At 45.1% G+C, this 18,590-nt stretch overlaps 2 protein-coding genes across 2 annotated transcripts; one reads left to right on the top strand and one right to left on the bottom strand.

Annotated features, from left to right (window-relative positions):
• Positions 1-797: 797 nt before the first annotated feature.
• LOC132206268 (zinc-binding protein A33-like) lies at positions 798-15,592 on the bottom strand. Its single transcript, XM_059639732.1, has 6 exons — positions 12,585-15,592; positions 12,399-12,494; positions 12,075-12,308; positions 11,480-11,502; positions 11,262-11,377; positions 798-1,509 (listed from the first exon to the last, which is right to left on the bottom strand). The coding sequence occupies exons 1-6, from the start codon at positions 12,981-12,983 to the stop codon at positions 983-985; spliced, it is 1,395 nt and encodes a 464-aa protein (XP_059495715.1). The 5' UTR covers positions 12,984-15,592; the 3' UTR covers positions 798-982.
• A 29-nt stretch (positions 15,593-15,621) lies between these two features.
• Positions 15,622-18,036, top strand: LOC125467670 (heat shock 70 kDa protein 1B). Its single transcript, XM_048563820.2, has one exon. It carries the CDS (start codon positions 15,808-15,810, stop codon positions 17,737-17,739), a length of 1,932 nt encoding a protein of 643 aa, XP_048419777.2. The 5' UTR covers positions 15,622-15,807; the 3' UTR covers positions 17,740-18,036.
• Positions 18,037-18,590: the final 554 nt, after the last annotated feature.

Consider the following 18,590-nt stretch of genomic DNA (forward strand, 5'->3'; position numbering starts at 1 on the left):
GAAATGGACTAGTGTATCCCAGAGGTACTAATCCTTGTGAAATGGAGACAGGGAGAGTGAAGGGAAGATGTGTTTGGTGGTAGCATTTTACTGGAGTTGTCTGAAATGACGGAAAATGATCCTTTGAATGTGGAGGCTGGTGGGATGAAACATGACAACAAGGGGAACACAACCACACTGCTGTGAGTGATGGGAAGGTGGAAGCACAGGTGATAGGTCATCATCCAACTGAGGGCAATGCCACACAACCAAATCTTGGGGATGCTGGAAATCAGAAATAAAATTAGAAAATGTTGTAAATCTTCAGCAAGTCAGGCAGCATCTGTGGACAGTGAGTCAGAATGAAATACTACGGATGCTGGAAATCCTGGAAGAGAGTGGATCTTGTTCTCTATCTTCTCACTGCACCTGATGAATGAGCTGCACTCTGAAAGCTTGTAACTTCAAATAAACCTGTTTGACGATAACCTGGTGTTGTGTAACTTCTGATATTGTCCACCCCAGTACAACACCAGCACCCCTACATAGAGGCTTCTCCAACGATACAAGTAGCTCAATACAGCATGTTATGGAATTGCAGCTTTGTCACCCTTCAGCGTATGGATTTCCCATTCAGGATTTCATGTTCTGGGTGTAGAGATGGAAACACAGAAGAATCCCAGCTCAGGACTGGGAAACAGGTGAATGGATGAACAATAAACTGGAATGGGTGGGGTGAGGGTTGAAATTTGACTGAAGCAGGGAGTAAATGAGACACACAAGAGATTTCATGTCCTTGTTATTTTCACCATCTGACATTTATACTTGGATAAGATTTATTTACGCTTTGGTTGTGATTTTACAAAATATAGACTTGAAATTCAACGACACATTTTGTTGTCAATGGGGATTTCTGATCCCAATCCCTGACCTCTGACCCTAATCTCAGGATCATGACATTGTGACCTCAGGGAGGCTCCAAGGCCCTCATCCTTTCACATTTTCAGATCCAACCGGAGCAGATTCTCAGAAACTGGTTTTCCAACCAAGTCATGAAGAAAGGATAAAGTTTCTCAGTGAATTTATTCCCAGTAAAGGTGTAGAGATGGGACTTGGTGTCCGCATTGTAAAATGAAACTGTCCCAGATTCATAACTGAGATAAACTCCCACGTTCCTGGGGACCTGATTGACAGGGAGAGTGAATTCAGGGAAGTTTACATAAAATTGATTCCAATCCCGCCAAATGATCCAGAATCCGTTCTCCGGGTTCAGGCTGACACGTCTCTTCCTCTCCACAGACTCTGCAGCTACTCCCAGACTCCAGCACTGATTCCCCATCACCTCCACCACCCAGTAATGTCTCCCTGATGTGAATCCCTCTGATCCCAGGGCACAGGGACGGAACCAGTCTGTAAACCTCTTCCAGGTGTCAGGGAGGCTCCTGGGAATCTCAGTCTGTCCCAAACTCTTCAGGTCCTCAGAGACCTCGAGCTCGGGATTTGCTGTTTCCACATCCAGGGTCACAGAGACTGGAAGGAAAAAACAGAGAATTAGAGACAGTCCCTGTGTGTGTGCGTGTGGAGGAGCGTGGGCACATCTGTGTGCCCTTGTGAATCACAGCACAAACTGGAGGAACAACATCTCATCTTCTGACCAGGCATTTTACAGTTTTGTGGACTTGATATTGGGGGAACATGTGTGAGTGAGGTTGTGTGGGTCGGTATGGGTGGGATTGTGTTTGAGCAGTGTATATGTTCATTGGGTATGTGTATGTGTTGGGTGGATGTGTGTATGTGTACGTGGGGAGATGTAGACGTAGGTGAGTCTTGGGAGAATGTGTGGCTGGGGAGATGTGCCTGTGTATGTGTGTGTGGGGTGGGAAGTTTGTGTTGAGCACAAGTATATAGGTCAGCATCATATTCTGAAGTGCAGTTTGAGGCAGCTAATAAATGTGGATCTTGAGAGCTGCAAATTTTTTTAAAAATTCAAAAATAAATTATTCAAATTAATGTAGGAGCAAATTACTGCAGATGCTGGAATCTGTTCTGAAAACAACAAATGCTGGATATAACAGCCAATCAGACAGCATCCATGGAGAGAGAGCAAGCTAATGCTTCGAGTCGATGTGACGCATCAACAGAGCTGAAGTGAAGAGTGTAGGAGGGAGCGTTTATGCTCTAGTTTGGAGAGGAGTGGGGTGGTCTGGATGCTGGGAGCAGTGTGCCGGTGAAGAAAAGATGTTGACAGTTCAGATTCAGTGAACCAAATGTGAGAATGGTAGAACAATGGGAGATAACAAGAACAACAGATGCTGGAGGCAGAGTCTAACTCAGTGTGGAACTGCAGGAACAAAGCTGGTCAGGCAGCATCAAAGAAGTGGAAAAGTTGATGTTTCAGGTCGGGACCCTTCTACAGAACAGTGGTGAGTCTCCTGCCAGACTTGAAAGGGTAGTTAAGTGGGGGGGGAGAAGAGGACATGATAACAAGTGAAAAGAAAGGGAAGAAATGTTCCCAATTTAAAGGTGTTGAACTCAGTATCAAGTCCACAAAACTGTAAAATGACTGGTCAGGAGATGAGATGTTGTTCCTCCAGTTTGTGCTGTGATTCACTAGAACACTGCATTATGCCAAGGGACAGACATGTGGGCATGCGAGCAGGACGCTGTGTTAAAATGACCTACAGGAACGCCAGGGTCCTGCTTGCATACAGACCGGACGTGTTCCGCAAAGTAATCACCCAGTTTGTGTTTGGTTTCTTCAATATAGAGAAGGCCACATTGGGTGCAGTGAACACAATAAACAAAATTAGAGGGGGTACATGCAAAATGCTGCTTCACATGGCAAGACTCTTGGAGCCCCTTGGATGGTGAGCAGGTAGGAGATGAAGGTGCAGGTGTTGCTATGGGAAGGTGCTATGGACACAGGGAGCGGTGTTGGTGGAATGGACTAGGGTGTCCTGGAGGGAAAGACCTCTGTGAAATGCTGACGGGGGAGTGAGTGAAGATGTGTTATGGTGGTGTTCTGCTGGAGTTGTCTGAAATGGCTGGGAATGATCCTTTGTGGAGGCTGGTGGGATGAAAAGTGAGGACAAGGGGAACCTGATCATGCTGCTGCAAGTGATGGAAAGGGACAAAGGTGGATACTTCGGGTGATAGGTCGGATGTGGTTGAGGGCCCTGTCAACCACAGTGGGTGGGAAATCACAGTAATGGAAGAAGCAAATCATGTCAGCAGCACTGTTTTGGAAGGTGGCATCATCCGAATAGGTGTGATGTAGGTGAGGGAACTGGAAGAATGGGATGGGGTCCTGACAGGACGTGGGGTGTGATGTGCTGTAATGAAGGTAGCTATGAGAGTCAGAGCTATGGGATTCAGGCCTCTTATAGCTCCATAAATTTCTAACTCTACTGCTTTTATGTTATTCTAGCCTTTTTCAAGCTTTCTCCCTCAGTTTACAACCACTGGAATATTGCTACAGCTGCCTCAGTGAGAACAAGCTCCTGTTTGTTCAAGTCCCACTGACATTCATTATTTCCCAAACTCATGTGGGAGTGAAATGTGTTTTCACAAAACTGAAAGAGGAATTGCTGACTCTGATCTCAAAATACCAATTAAATCTCCCGAAACCCAATGTCATCAAAAGGAACAAACACAGAAGTTGCAGGAAAAGCTCAGCAGGTCTGGCAGCATCTGTGAAGAAAAGTCAGAGCTAACATTTTTTCTTCACAGATGCTGCCAGACCTGCTGAGCTTTTCCTGCAACTTTTGTTTTTGTTCCTGATTTACAGCATCCGCAGATCTTTCAGTTTTTATTTAGTAATTGAAAAGAAAGCAGTTGGCACTGACTGGACTGATGTACTGGGATAATAAAATGTGAAGCCGGATGAACACAGCAGGCCAAGCAGCATCTCAGGAGCACAAAAGCTGACGTTCCGGCCTAGACCCTTCATCAGAGAGGGGGATGGGGGGAGGGAACTGGAATAAATAGGGAGAGAGGGGGAGGCGGACCGAAGATTTAGAGAAAAGAAGATAGGTGGAGGGGAGAGTATAGGTGGGGAGGTAGGGAGGGGATAGGTCAGTCCAGGGAAGACGGACTGGTCAAGGAGGTGGGATGAGGTTAGTAGGTAGGAGATGGAGGTGCAGCTTGGGGTGGGAGGAAGGGATGGGTGAGAGAAAGAACAGTTTAGGGAGGCAGAGACAGGTTGGACTGGTTTTGGGATGCAGTGGGTGAAGGGGAAGAGCTGGGCTGGTTGCGTGATGCAGTGGGGGGAGGGGACGAACTGGGCTGGTTTTGGGATGCGGTGGGGGGAGGGGAGATTTTGAAACTGGTGAAGTCTACATTGATACCATTGGGCTGCAGGGTTCCCAAGCGGAATATGAGTTGCTGTTCCTGCAACCTTCGGGTGGCATCATTGTGGCACTGCAGGAGGCCCATGAAGGACATGTCATCTAAAGAATGGTAGGGGAAGTTGGAATGGTTTGCGACTGGGAGGTGCAGTTGTTTATTGTGAACCGAGCGGAGGTGTTCTGCAAAGCGGTCCCCAAGCCTCCGCTTGGTTTCCCCAATGTAGAGGAAGCCACACCGGGTACAATGGATACAGTATACTGTATATAGCTATTCCCCTCCCCCCACTGCATCCCAAAACCAGCCCAGCCTGTCTCTGCCTCCCTAACCTGTTCTTCCTCTCACCCATCCCTTCCTCCCATCCCAAGCCGCACCTCCATTTCCTACCTACTAACCTCATCCCACCTCCTTGACCTGTCCGTCTTCCCTGGACTGACCTATCCCCTCCCTACCTCCCCACCTACACTCTCCCCTCCACCTATCTTCTTTTCTCTACATCTTCAGTCCGCCTCCCCCTCTCTCCCTATTTATTCCAGAACCCTCACCCCATCCCTCTCTGATGAAGGGTCTAGGCCCGGAACGTCAGCTTTTGTGCTCCTGAGATGCTGCTTGGCCTGCTGTGTTCATCCAGCTTCACACTTTATTATCTTGGATTCTCCAGCATCTGCAGTTCCCATTATCACTGATGTACTGGGAAAGAGTTTTATTGAACAGTGGTGACAGGTCAGAGAAGGTTCAGTCGTTTGATTCCTGGGATGAAGGTATTTCCTGGTGATGAAAGGTTTCAGGCTGAGGCTGTACTCATTGGAGTTCAGAGGAATGAGAAGTTCTTACTGAAATGTACAAAATCGTGAAGGTGCTGAAAGAGCAGATGTTGAGAGGCAGTTTCCCATCGTGGGGGAGTCTGGAACCAGGGACAGCGTTTCAAAGTAAGGGGTCTGCCAACTACCATGGAGATGAGGAGGAATTTTGTGCCTTGGGATCATTAATCTTTAGAATTCTCTCCCTCTCGAGAGCAGAGGAGACCAGGTTGTTGAGTATATTTGAAGCCGAGTTAACAGGTTTTTGATCAATGAGGGAGTCCAAGATAGTTTGAGTCAGGCAGGAAAATGGAGTTAAGGTCATAATCAGATCAGCCATGCTCTTTCTGAATGATAGAGCAAGCTCTAGGGGCCACTCCTGTTCCTGTTTCTGATGTACGAATGTTCTTATGGTATTTTCATTTGTACATTGTTTTAAGTTACCAGCTTTTGAGTTTCCTTCCTTTCTGTGTGTTAAAAATAAGTTCGTATCTTACTTTCTAACTCACAAATTCCCTTCTACCCCGGAAGCAGAAATAATAAATAGACTGAAGAACATGCTGAGATATGAAGCATAAATAATTCAGCACAAAGATTTTCACAGAGATTTTTAAATGTGGTAGATACATGGATATGTGCGGTGGGAAAAATGTGTGCATTGGGGGAATGGGCGTGACTGCGGCATGTGTCTATGTGAGGGGATGCATGTGTTAGTGTGTTGTTGAGTAATATGTTTGCGTGGGTGAGGTATGAGGTGGAGAGGGTTGCGCATGTGGGGAAGATCTTTGTTGTGGGATGTGTGTAGGGGGTGATCTGGTTGTCACGGTGGGAGTGGATGTGTGGGTGTGGAGAAGGAGTGAGTCAAATAGATGGAGATTGTGCCCAGAGAGAGAAATGATGGGGAACCAGACGAAGGGGCGACTGATGATAATCTGTGAGAGAGGGAAATGCTTAATGGATACAAATGGGAAATGGGAACAGGTGACAATGGGTTGTACGTGCTTAGTATAACCTATAGGGAACAGGACCTAGAGGTGTGGGGGTGGGGAATGAACATGAAGGGAGGTATTAACACTCTGAAATTGTTCAACTCATTGATGAGCCTTGAGGGCTGTAAGGTACCAAGTGGGAAGATGAGGTGTGGTTCCATCAGTTTGTGATGAACTTCACTGGAGCACTGCAGCAGACCTGAGACTGAAATGTTGGGATGGAAACACGGTGTGGTGGGGGTGTGGATGTTGAAGTGGCTGGTAACTAAAAGCACAGGATCATTGTAACTGACAGAGCAGAGGTGTTCTTCAAAGCGGTCACCCACCTCCACCCCGCCGCCGGGTCTGCATTTCATCTCCCAATGTAACAGAGACTGCATTGTGAGCAGTGAATGCAATAGACTGGATTCAGTGAAGTGCAAGTGAATCTGGAAGATGTATCTGGGCCCTTGGATACTGAGGAGGAAGGAAGTAAGTGGGTGTTGTACCTCCTGCGGGAGCAGAGCAAGGTGACATGGGGCTGTGGGGAGATGTCGGGAGTGAAGGAGGACTGGACCAGGCTTTCCCAGAGGGAATGATCCCTGTGGAATGCTGAGAAAGGAACGGAGGAGAATGTGCGTCTGGGGGTGGCATTCCACTGGAGATGACATAATTGGCAGCACATGATCTTTTGGATGTGGAGGGTGGTGGACCCTGTCATTGCTGGGGGGATGGGAAGGAGTGCTGCCAGAATTGTGGGAAATTGATCGGATATAGCCCAGTTAACCATGGTGGTGGGAAGTGCTGGGTTGAGAACACAAACATTTTTGAGGTGCCTCTGTGGAAGGTGGCATCATCAGATCTGATGTGATAGAGACAGAGAATGGGATGTGATATGCAGAGAAAGCAGGTTGTGAGATTGTATATTGAAGGTAATTGTGGGAGTTGCTGGATTTGTGATGGATATTGGTGACCAGTCTGTCCCAGAAATGGAAACAGAGATGTCAAGGAAGGGAATAGATAGTCAGAGATGGACCAGGTAAAGGTGAGAGCAGGATTTGGACAACTCTACTCCATTTGCTGCTGACAATGTCATCTCCTCTTCATTGAGAGACGAAATGCACACTGGATGACTGCTTTGCAGAGCACCTATTCTCTCTCGGTAAGAATGACCCTGCGCTTCCAGTTTCCTGCTATTTCAACACATCCCACAGTGTTGTCATGTCAATATTTCTGCCTCAGGTCTGCTGTTGTGCTTCTGTGAAGCTCATCACAAGCTAGTGGAACAATATCTCATCTTCCCCTCTGTACCTTACAGCCCTCAGGGCTCAACAATCAGCTGTACAATTTCAGAGTGTGAATAGTCTGTTGGTTAACTCATGTTGGTTAACGACTATTCTGAAAACAAGAAGTGCAGGGGAAACTAATGGGGATGAAGACCTATAGGCCCCCTGGGCTGATAGCATGCATCCTCGATATTAAGGGAAATAGGAACACAGATGGCTGACAGTAATCTTCCAGATATCCTTAAATCCTGGAAAATCCCACCGTATTGGAAAATTGACAATGTAACAGATTTACCTGAAAAATGAAGAAGATTGAACAAATGTAATTCCCAGCCAGTTAGGTTAATACATGTTCTTGGGGAAATGTCCAAATCTATTGCAAATGATGCAATACAAGAGCTTTTAATATTATGAAGCAGAGTCAAGAAGGTGGAAACATGCCAGACAAATTTACTTAAAATCTTTGAGAAGGTAATAAGCAGGATTGATGAAGGGAAAGTTGTGGATGTAATTTACTTGGAATTTCAGAAGGCATTAGACAAGATGCTACATATTAAGCTTTGGAAGAAGATAAGAGGCCATGGGGTAGGAGATAGTTTATAAAAATGGAGAGATGATTGTTTAACTAATAAAAGAATGAGAATTGGGATGAATGTGACTTTTTCAGGATAGCTAATAATTACTAGTGAGCCAAAAGGATCAGTACTGCGGCCACAATTATTCACAAAATATATGAATGACTTAGTTCAGAACAGTGAATGCGAAGATTGCAGAAAATAGGTGGGACAGTGAGGATGAAATAAAGAATCTGCAGAGGAATATAATCAGGTTAAGTGAGTGGGAAAAATCTTGGCAGATGAAACACAATATAGCAAACTGAGGTGATTGAATTTGGCAGGAAGAATAGAGATGGGTGTTATTTAAATGGAGAAAAACTGTAGGTAGCTATGGAACTCAGGGATTTTGGAGTACTCATCCAGGAATCACAAGAAAAGAGCATCCAAGTTTAGAAGATTATAGGGAAAGTGAGATTGAATGTTGGTCTTTATTTCAAAGGGAATGGAATGTAGAAGTAGGAAGCTGTTAAAACTGTTGTTTGTTGGAAGCAGTTGTTAAAACTGTACAAGGCACTAGTCACACCACAGGTGGAATATACTGTGAACAGTTTCGGTGCCATAGGAAGAGAACAATATATTGGCATTGGAGGCAGTCCAGAGAAGGTTCACTATGGTTATTTCAGGGATGGAGAGATTATGCTATGAGGCATGGTTGAATAAACTGGGCCTATACTTGTTGGAATATTGAAGAATGTGACACGCCATTTTTGAAACATGCAAAATTCCTTGTGGACTTACTAGGGGAGATATGGAGACATTGTTTCCCATTGTGAGAGAGTTGAATGACCACAGGGTATATTCTCAGACAAGGGGTTACGCATTTAAAACAGAGATGTGGATGAACTTCTTCTCTCAGAAGGTAGTGAATCTATGGGATTCTTTACTGCAGAGGGCTGTTGAGGATGGGTTGTTAAGTATATTCTAGTCTCAGGCAGACATTTTTTTTTAATCAGGAAGTGAATCAAGAGTTAGAGGGAAAAGGCAGGGAAGTGGAGTTAAGGATTACCAGCTCAGCCACGATCTCATTGAATAATGGAGCAGACTTGATGGTCTGAATGGCCTCCTGCAGCTCATCAATCTTAAATCTTAACCTTGTGCCAAACCCCCTCAGTTTAAATGAAACACACACTGTTTATTCTCTCCACAGATCTTTGTAGATCTATCAAGTATTTCCTGTTCTGTTTTTGTTTTTATTTCAGATTTACACAAACCTTGACATTTTTCTTTGCAAAAGTAGTGACTTCATTGTAAATAATAAATACACTCATTTTTTTCTTCAATATTGACTGGAAATTATTGGTCATGTCCAAATACTTCCATCTGGTCCATGGGAACACATAACAGTCAATATGGGGACACACGTCAAGGTGGTAATTCAATGTGCTACACAACAGTCACATCTCCATCTTAACGTTCTCCCCACTTACAGAAAGGATTCTCATCTGAAGTGGGGGTAATGTCTCCTCAGGGTTATTGCAAAGATAGACTTTGCTGAACGTGCAGGAAATGGATTGTCATCTCCACAGTGAGCACCAGCTGACTCCACCCCCTCACTACTCCTCCCTCCCCAATGCGCAGACAAAGCTTCATTCCCAGATTCCCTGTCCTGACCTTGGTCACAGTCATGAGGGTGACACACAGCAGGGAGATGTACCAGGGAATAAGGATTGGAGAGGAGGAAAGGTTCAGCTGGGAAGGGTGAGGTTTTCACAACATAAATTTCGTGAAGTTTGACGTTTACATAAATGATTTTGATGTGATTACAGGAGGCATGGTTAGCAAGTTTGCGGAAGACACCAAAATTAGAGGTGTAGTAGACAGCGAGGAAGATTACCTCAAAGTACAATGGGACTTGATCAGATGGGCTGAAGAGTGGCAGATAGAGCTTAATTTAGATAAATGTGAGGTGCTGCATTTTGGAAAGGCAAATCAAGGTGGGACCTACACACTTAATGGTAAGGTTCTGGAGAGTGGTGCCAAACAATTAGAAACCTTAGAGTGCAGGTTCGTAGTTCCTTGAAAGCACAGTCACAAGTAAATAGGATAGGGAAGAATGTGTTTGGTATGCTTGCCTTTATTTGTCATTGCATTAAGTATAGAAGTCGATGTCATGTTGCGACAGGACAGGACATTGGTTAGGCCACTTTTGGACTACTGTGTGCAAATCTGGTCTTCCTGCTATAGGAAGGATGTTGTGAAACTTGAAAGGTTCAGAAAAGATTTACAAGGATGTTGCTGGGGTTGGAGGGTTTGGCCAATAGGGAGAGGCTGAATACGCTCAGGCTATTTTCCCTGGAGTATAGGACACTGAGGGATGACATTTGGGATGTTGATAAAATCATGATGGGCATGGATAGGGTGAATAGCCAAGATCTTTTGTCCAGAGTAGGGGACTCAGGCAGAGGGGTTCCTGTCTATTTGCTGTCCTTGCCTTTCTAAATGTTTCAGGTTGCATATTTGGAAATTGCTGTCTGAGTTACTGTAATTTTTTTTCATGGTACACATTTCTACAACTGTGTTTTGATGGTGCAGGGAGTGAATGTTAGAGGGGATCGATAGGGTACCATTCAAGCAAGCTGTGTTTTCCTGGATTATGTTGAGCTTCTTGAGTGCTGTTGGGGCTGCACTTATCCAGGCAAGTGGAGATGCTTCTGATTTGCATCTTGGAAATTGGGGATAAGCATTGGGGAATCAGGGGTAAGTTACTGGCTGCAGACCATTCAGCCTCTTGTAGCTATAATGTGCATATGGCTGGTGAGTTCAGCTTCTGGTCAGTGATAACCTCCAGAACGTTGATACTTGCTGCAGTTGGACAATGAAAGGTTTCAGTATCTGAGAAGTTACAAATAGTGCTGAATATTGTGCAATCAGCAGTGAATATTCCCAACACCCCTACTCTGAACTCACGATAGAGGCAAGTTCATTTATAAAGCAGCTGACAATGGTTCGCCCGAAGACATTACTCTGACAAACTCCTACAGAAGTGTCGTGGAGCTGAGATAATTGATCTTGAAAAATCACAACCATCTCCCTTTGTGCTCTGTATGACTCCACTTTTCCCCTGATTCCTAGTGACCGCAGTATTACGACGGCTCCTTTCTGCTGCACCAAGTCAAATGTTGTGTCAATGTCAGGGACAATCAGAGCACCTGCTAACCAGCCTTCTTTATACCTCAGTGCTTAATTATACCATCTTTGATTTTTACACACATACTAATTCAAATAATAAAACATAAATCAGTACAAAGGTACTTATCTGAACTTTACCAGGTTTAATGGCGTCCAGCATTTCTTTCCACACAGGAAATGGTAAAAGCCTATCGAATTTTTCAGTAGACAGGATACCATCTGTAACTGACAGCGTTTTACCCTCTTCATTAATACTGTAAATGTTTAATATTAATTGAATACAAAATCACCGGAAATACCACAACCGGAGTAATTTCACCAACTTGCACTGAGTGTCAGTAAAGTGCATGTCCTACCTCGTCTTCCAAGATGTTTCCTCCTGAAATAAACAAAACACCAATCTCAGCTGACAGAGACTGACTGTCCAGATCCAGAAAGCAGCAATTACACTCACATTGTTACAAGCTGCTGACTACAGCCAATTCTGATTGTTGGAGATATTGTAGAAAAAGGTGTGAGACAAAGGATATCAAAGACCAGAAACATGTATAGAAAACTTCAGTTATTGCAAAGGATTGAAGGAAACATTAGTACATTGTACTGAGTAAAGATCTGACTTGGATGTTTAAAATTATGAAAGGGGTCAAACTGATAGATGCAATCTAAATGTTTCCACTTCGAGGGAATCTGATAATGAGTCTGTGAACATCATCTAGTTACAAATAAATACAATGGGGAGTTCAGGAAAAAGGTATTCATCATGAGAGTGATGGACTGTAATCACTGTGCGATTGTGGAAAATGTACTGAACAGGAAAGTAGAGAAACACGAGGAAGAAAGGGCCGGAAAGAGATATTGACAGGGAGAATGAAGGAGGACGGTGTCTGCATCTCATTGGGGGCTGATCACAGTCACACTTTCACTGAACTAAACTGAAATACAATCCCTCACCTTCAGAAATATAACTTCATTTTTCTGTTCCAACTGTTCTTCCAACTTTGAGACTTGCTCCTGAAGAGAATTTAAATTGTCTTGAATTTCAACAAGATTTTGCTCCATTGTTTTGAGAATGTTTGCCTCTTGTTCCCTGATATCTTGGATTAAACTCTGCTCTTTCTCAATGAAAATCTGGTGCATTTTAACGAACTCGAATTTGATATGGGTCTGCAGTCGGCTGGATTCCTCCTATCAGGGCAAATATAAATACAATGTGTTTCTGCAAAAAAAAATAAACGACCAAATCAAATGTTGAAGCTGAGTTCAGGGAGATTTTACCTTAATTTTGGAAATCTTCTGTTTCTGCTGCTGCTCCATACCTAGAAACACCCATTTCTTCTCAGTGTGAGAAGCTAAAGAAGATTTAACCCGGTCCTGGGATTGGGAGAGAAAACCGAAAAATAAAAGTGAGAGACCATGAAAATGTGATGAAATAATTGGGAGATGAAATCTGATTCATTTTACCTTGTACATTTCAACAGCTTCTTTAATCGGCATGAAGTTGTGAGATTTGTGATGCCGAGAATCTCGACAAATCAATTTCTTGTCAGTTTCACAAAACAGCTTCAGTTCTTCCTGATGTTCCACACAGTGAAATATATGCCACTCTTGCGGATTCAGACTTAATTTTTGAGCTTTCTTGGCTAGACTTGCTAAGGTTAGATTGCCTCTGAGGTTTATTGTCGGAAACGTCGTTCCACATACCGGGCAGGAGTTTATCCCTTTATATTCCCAAGTCTGAGTGATACAGGAGCGACAGAAGCTGTGGCCACACTCCAGTGAAACCGGATCAGTGAACAAATCCACACAAATTGAACAACTTACATCCTCAGTCCAACTGTCTCCTAGCTGTTTGGAGTCCATGTTCACACTCAAGCCACTTTCAGTTTCAACATTGTCACGCTGAGGAACATGTCACTTCCTCAGGATGCCCACTGCAACACTCAAGAGATTCTCATCTCTATCCCGCCCACTCTGCGAGTTGGAGACAACCCCCAGAGCAGAATAAGGAATAAACAGTGTTAGAGCAGTGACAGGGAATTATTGAAGCTGGGCAATGAGAGGGTAGATCTGTTGGGAGTGGGTGCTGGGTGGAGAGTTTGGGAGGTGTTGGGTATTTTGTCATGGGAGTGACTGGCAGCCTGCTGCTTTTCTTCACATCCTTCAGTTCCAAAGCAGCCCCATGCCTCTTTTTGCATGGTGCCTCACCAACTGGGAACTGAGGTGTGACCTGGAAGGGCAGGAGGAAAAGGGAGAAATCAATATATTTCATATTGTGATGGCAGAGTTTCCACATCGGAAAATCGGATTATAATGCCTGTGACAAGATATGCCTTTAAGAATTTATGCCATTTTGTTTCTTTTGAAAGCAAGTGTTGTAAACTTGGAGTCAAACTGTCTGCTCTGCACCCAACAGTATAGCTAGCTTTTTTTTCAAAACTGCAGACAAAAGAAGCATAAGTGGGAGGAGTTAATAATACACAGGCCCAGAATTTTGCAGATTTTGCTGTTCTGCTTAAGCTTGAATTTTGGAGGAGGACACAGCTCTTTCTCTGCAAAAGCTTGTTTACTCCTTACTGCTCGGTTTGTGTTTCCGAGTTCTCCTGAATGTGGCTTTGCCAAGTGTGTTTACAGGATGCTGTTACATTGAACAGTCAATCAGCAGTACTTTAAATATATATATATTATTTCAGTAAGCATTTTGACAGTTACTGTTAAACTAATTCTTTTCTCTTATGCTTATTTCATATGTATTTTAAGTTCAGTGTAAGAATAAAGTGGGATTTGCTTGAAGCTGAGTAGTTTGGCCAATCAAATTGCACTGAGAATGCAAAATCTTGTACATATCTTTAAAATATGAAAAGGTTCGGGTCTTGGCTATCGCCTTGAGAGGTTTTGAAGGGGTTTGGTCTGGTTCATAACAAACTGGGGACTCTTGCCGTGATTACAATCTCTAATTCTGGGTTGGGTTGAGAGTTATTGGACTTAGACACAGCGACTGGTGAGGGTTGGTGTTCTCATTTTGCATTCGGTTGTTTCAAATAGGGAATGCTTTATGTCATAATGAGCTGGCGAAGATGAGAATATCAAAACCAATCCTCCCAATGCAATCAGGCTGAAATGGGGAAGTCTTTGGTATTTCAGGTGGACAAAACCCCATTTGGGTTCTGATGAAAAGAGCATCATTGAAAATATCATTCACTTGTCTTTTCCCATCACAGACACTTATGTACTTCCAGACAGTGCTAGGATTTCCACCATGCTTTCTTGGAGGAACAATTCCCCAATGAGACCTATCACGTGCTGGCTCAGTGGTTAGCACTGCTGCATTACAGTGTCAAGGACCTGGGTTTGATTCCAGCCGTGGGTGACTCTGTCAAGTTTGCACACTGATTTGAATAAAATTGAATTAGTTTTATTGTCCCATGTACTCAAATGAATACAGTGAAAAGTTTTATAAGTCACCATTTACAGTGCCATCTTAGTTACAAAGATACCGACCTCCAGCCAAGTATCTCAATACAATCCACAGTTACAGAATAGAGATATTAAGTAAGAAAAGTTACAGCTTAACACAGTTAGAAAGACAAATATCTCCATCTCTCCCCAAGGGATTTCTGCAGAAGACCAACGCAGGGGGCCTCTATGTGTGTGACTGCTTTTTGCTATCCCCAGGGGGCAACATGGCCGAACTGTGCTGCTGGTTTCCCTGCCCCAGCATTCTGATCACTGGCTTCGCTGCTTTGGGCATGTAGGTTGCTGCTTTTCTGTGTCTGCATGGGTCTCCCCTGGGTGCTATGTGCCAGTAAGCTGGGTAGCCACGGTAAAAGCCCCATGTAAATAGATTGTCTTCTGGGGTTCCTCAGACTTGATGGGCCAAACAGTCTGATTTTCCCCGTTTGAACTGGGAACTGATGTGTGACCCACGCGGGCCAGAGGAAAATGAAGAAATGAGATATTCCACACTATCCCAGAGATATTACATGACGGACATCAACCCTCAATACAAGGTACACCTCTGACCAGAAATTCAAACCCGTTTCCAATCACGCGATAAGACGGTTTTTCCTCAAAACGAGAACAGAATCGCAACTCAAAAATCCTCAAACAGCCCAAACAGTGTGTTTCATTCCCCTACCTCCCAAGTTTTCCGTGCAGCACTGTCCCATTCCTGGACACTCCCTGACAATCCTGGACATTTGGTGAACCCCCTCCTCACAGCTCACACCGGCCCGCCCCCACCGTCACTCCGGGATCCAGACCCTGTCCCCAGTACATCCCACTCCCATCCTTTTCCCCGGTAGAGGGGGGGGGCTGGATCATGGGGAGATCCCGCTGGAAACTGCCGCCCCTTTCCAGAACCTTCTTCCACCGACTCGCTCCTTCCAGAACACTCTCGGGCTCTCGCCGTCTCGCGGACCCGCCTCGCTCGCATTGGTCGCCGCTGCAGAACCTTCCACAACATTCCGACCGTGACCTCACCGACCCGCTCTCTCATTGGTCCGCGCCGCCGTCAATCACCCGCCCGCTGCCGCCCACACACAATGCATAAAGGGCCGCAGCTCAGCCGGAATCGTCACAATCACAGTCGCCAGGTTCGATTGGACGCCACGTGCCAGCTCCATCACTACGACAGGAGACATTCCACGGCAGAGGAGAGGACTCAGTGATACACACTCTCATCAACATGTCCCCTGCAGCTCAAGGAACAGCCATTGGTATTGACCTGGGTACCACCTACTCCTGTGTCGGGGTCTTCCAGCATGGCAAGGTGGAGATCATCGCCAATGACCAGGGCAACCGCACCACCCCCAGCTACGTGGCCTTCAACGACACTGAGAGGCTCATCGGAGATGCTGCCAAGAACCAGGTAGCCCTGAACCCACAGAATACCATCTTTGATGCCAAGAGGCTCATCGGAAGGAGGTTTGATGACCCAGTCGTGCAGTCTGATATGAAGCACTGGCCCTTCCGGGTGGTGAATGAAGGAGGGAAGCCCAAGGTCAGGGTCGAGTACAAGGGTGAGAATAAAGCCTTTTACCCTGAGGAAATCTCATCCATGGTGCTGACCAAAATGAAGGAGACAGCAGAGGCTTACCTGGGACACCCTGTCAGTAATGCTGTTATCACAGTGCCTGCTTACTTCAATGACTCGCAGCGCCAGGCAACCAAAGATGCTGGTGTGATCGCTGGCCTCAATGTCCTCCGTGTTATCAATGAGCCAACGGCAGCTGCGATTGCCTATGGCCTGGATAAGAAGGGCAGAGGAGAACACAATGTTCTCATCTTTGACTTGGGGGGTGGCACCTTTGATGTGTCTATCCTCTCCATTGATGATGGTATCTTTGAAGTGAAATCGACAGCGGGTGACACCCACTTGGGAGGAGAGGACTTTGATAATCGCATGGTCGATCACTTCATTGAGGAGTTCAAGCGTAAATACAAGAAGGACATTAGTCAGAACAAGAGGGCAGTGAGGAGGCTGAGGACAGCCTGTGAAAGAGCCAAGAGAACCCTGTCTTCCAGCACACAAGCCAGCATTGAGATTGACTCCCTGTTTGAAGGCATTGACTTCTACACCTCCATCACCAGGGCTCGGTTTGAGGAGCTGAATGCTGACCTTTTCAGGGGCACTCTGGAACCAGTGGAGAAATCTCTGAGAGATGCCAAGTTGGACAAGTCACAGATCCATGATGTTGTCTTGGTTGGGGGCTCCACCCGCATTCCCAAGATCCAGAAACTGCTGCAAGATTTCTTCAGTGGCAAGGAGCTGAACAAGAGCATCAATCCTGATGAGGCCGTGGCCTATGGGGCAGCTGTTCAAGCAGCTATTCTGATGGGGGACAAGTCCGAGAATGTTCAGGACCTACTTCTCCTGGATGTTGCTGCCCTGTCGTTGGGTCTCGAGACAGCAGGAGGTGTCATGACTGCACTCATCAAGCGCAATACCACCATTCCCACTAAGCAGACCCAGATCTTTACTACCTACTGTGATAACCAGCCTGGTGTGCTTATTCAGGTGTATGAAGGAGAGCGAGCCATGACCAAAGACAACAATCTCCTGGGGAAATTTGAGTTGAGTGGCATCGCTCCTGCCCCTCGTGGTGTGCCACAGATCGAGGTCACCTTTGATATCGATGCCAATGGCATCTTGAATGTCTCTGCCATTGATAAGAGCACTGGCAAATCGAACAAGATCACTATCAGCAATGACAAGGGCAGGCTGAGTAAGGAGGAGATTGAGAGGATGGTGCAGGATGCGGAAAAGTACAAGACTGAAGATGAAGCCCAACGGCAGAGGATCGCAGCCAAGAACTCTCTGGAGTCCTACGCCTTTAACATGAAGAGCACAGTGGAGGATGAGGACGTCAAAAATAAGATCAGTGAGGGAGATAGGAAAAAAGTAATTGAGCAGTGTAACCAGGCCATATCCTGGGTGGAGAAGAATCAGACGGCAGACAGGGAGGAGTTTGAGCACAAGCAGAAAGAGCTGGAAAATGTCTGTCGGCCAATCATTTCCAACCTGTACCAAGGAGGGGCAGGTGCAACAGGGGGATCTTGCAGAACCCAGGCTGGAAATGCCACTTCCACAGGACCAACTGTGGAGGAGGTGGATTAAAACACAAAGAAACTTCACTGTAGTGACTTGTTAAATTCTGTGTGGCTGTTTGCACTGTTTATCCTTGTGTGCAACACAGTGGAAGTATTTTACTGTTACTTCATGAAACTTTCATTCCAGTTGGAAGGAATAAATATTTTACTGTGTCATGCATTTTCCGTCAGCTCCGAGGTTGTGTTGCCACTCTGTTTGTTTGTATTTTGATCCATGCTGCTGTTTTGTTTTAACTTATTTTCTGGTATTATATGTCTTTGTGAAGTGCACTCCAAAACCTAACGCTTTCAATAAATTTTTGGTTCGAATGCTCTTTTTCTACTGTTAGATTTGAGCTGTACTTATGGGTTAGTCAGCCCTGATGAAGGGTATAAACCTGAAACTGAGTTTCCTGCAACTCTGCTGCCTGACATGCTGTGTTCCTCCAACTCCACACTATTTGGACTGGATGTAAGGAATTATTTTCAAGTTGACAGCAATACCTCAAAAGGAATGTTAAATTAATAAATTGTCACGTCGTTCCTTGACAATCCAATGTAATATTTTTAAGAGGGAATAGGAACTGCAGATGCTGGAGAATCCGAGATAACAAGGTGTAGAGCTGGTTGAACACAGCAGGCCAAGCAGCATCTTAGGAGCAGGAAGGCTGATGTTTTGGGCCTTGCTAGGTCCGAAATGTCAGCTTTCCTACTTCCAAGATGCTGCTTGGCTTGCTGTGTTCATCCAGCTCTACACCTTGTTATTTCTGTAATATTTCTTATTTGCTTACTGGTAGTCCTAGTTATGTTGATAGATAAGTATGGAACCGGAGTGTGTAACTTGTCTCATAGCTAGCTATAAGTCACAGAACTGTACAG

Source organism: Stegostoma tigrinum, chromosome 34 (genome assembly GCF_030684315.1).
Source record: "Stegostoma tigrinum isolate sSteTig4 chromosome 34, sSteTig4.hap1, whole genome shotgun sequence".
NCBI lineage: Eukaryota > Metazoa > Chordata > Chondrichthyes > Orectolobiformes > Stegostomatidae > Stegostoma > Stegostoma tigrinum.

Bases quoted from the DNA above. Each gene is read 5' to 3' on its own strand.
- LOC132206268 (XM_059639732.1), bottom strand. From the start codon at position 12,983: ATGGACTCCAAACAGCTAGGAGACAGTTGGACTGAGGATGTAAGTTGT. The intron at 12,495-12,584 runs GTAAAATGAATC...TCCCAATCCCAG, and splicing joins AAGCTGTTGAAATGTACAAG to GACCGGGTTAAATCTTCTTT. The intron at 11,503-12,074 runs GTGAGGGATTGT...TGTTTATTTCAG, and splicing joins ATGAAGTTATATTTCTGAAG to GAGGAAACATCTTGGAAGAC.
- LOC125467670 (XM_048563820.2), top strand. From the start codon at position 15,808: ATGTCCCCTGCAGCTCAAGGAACAGCCATTGGTATTGACCTGGGTACC.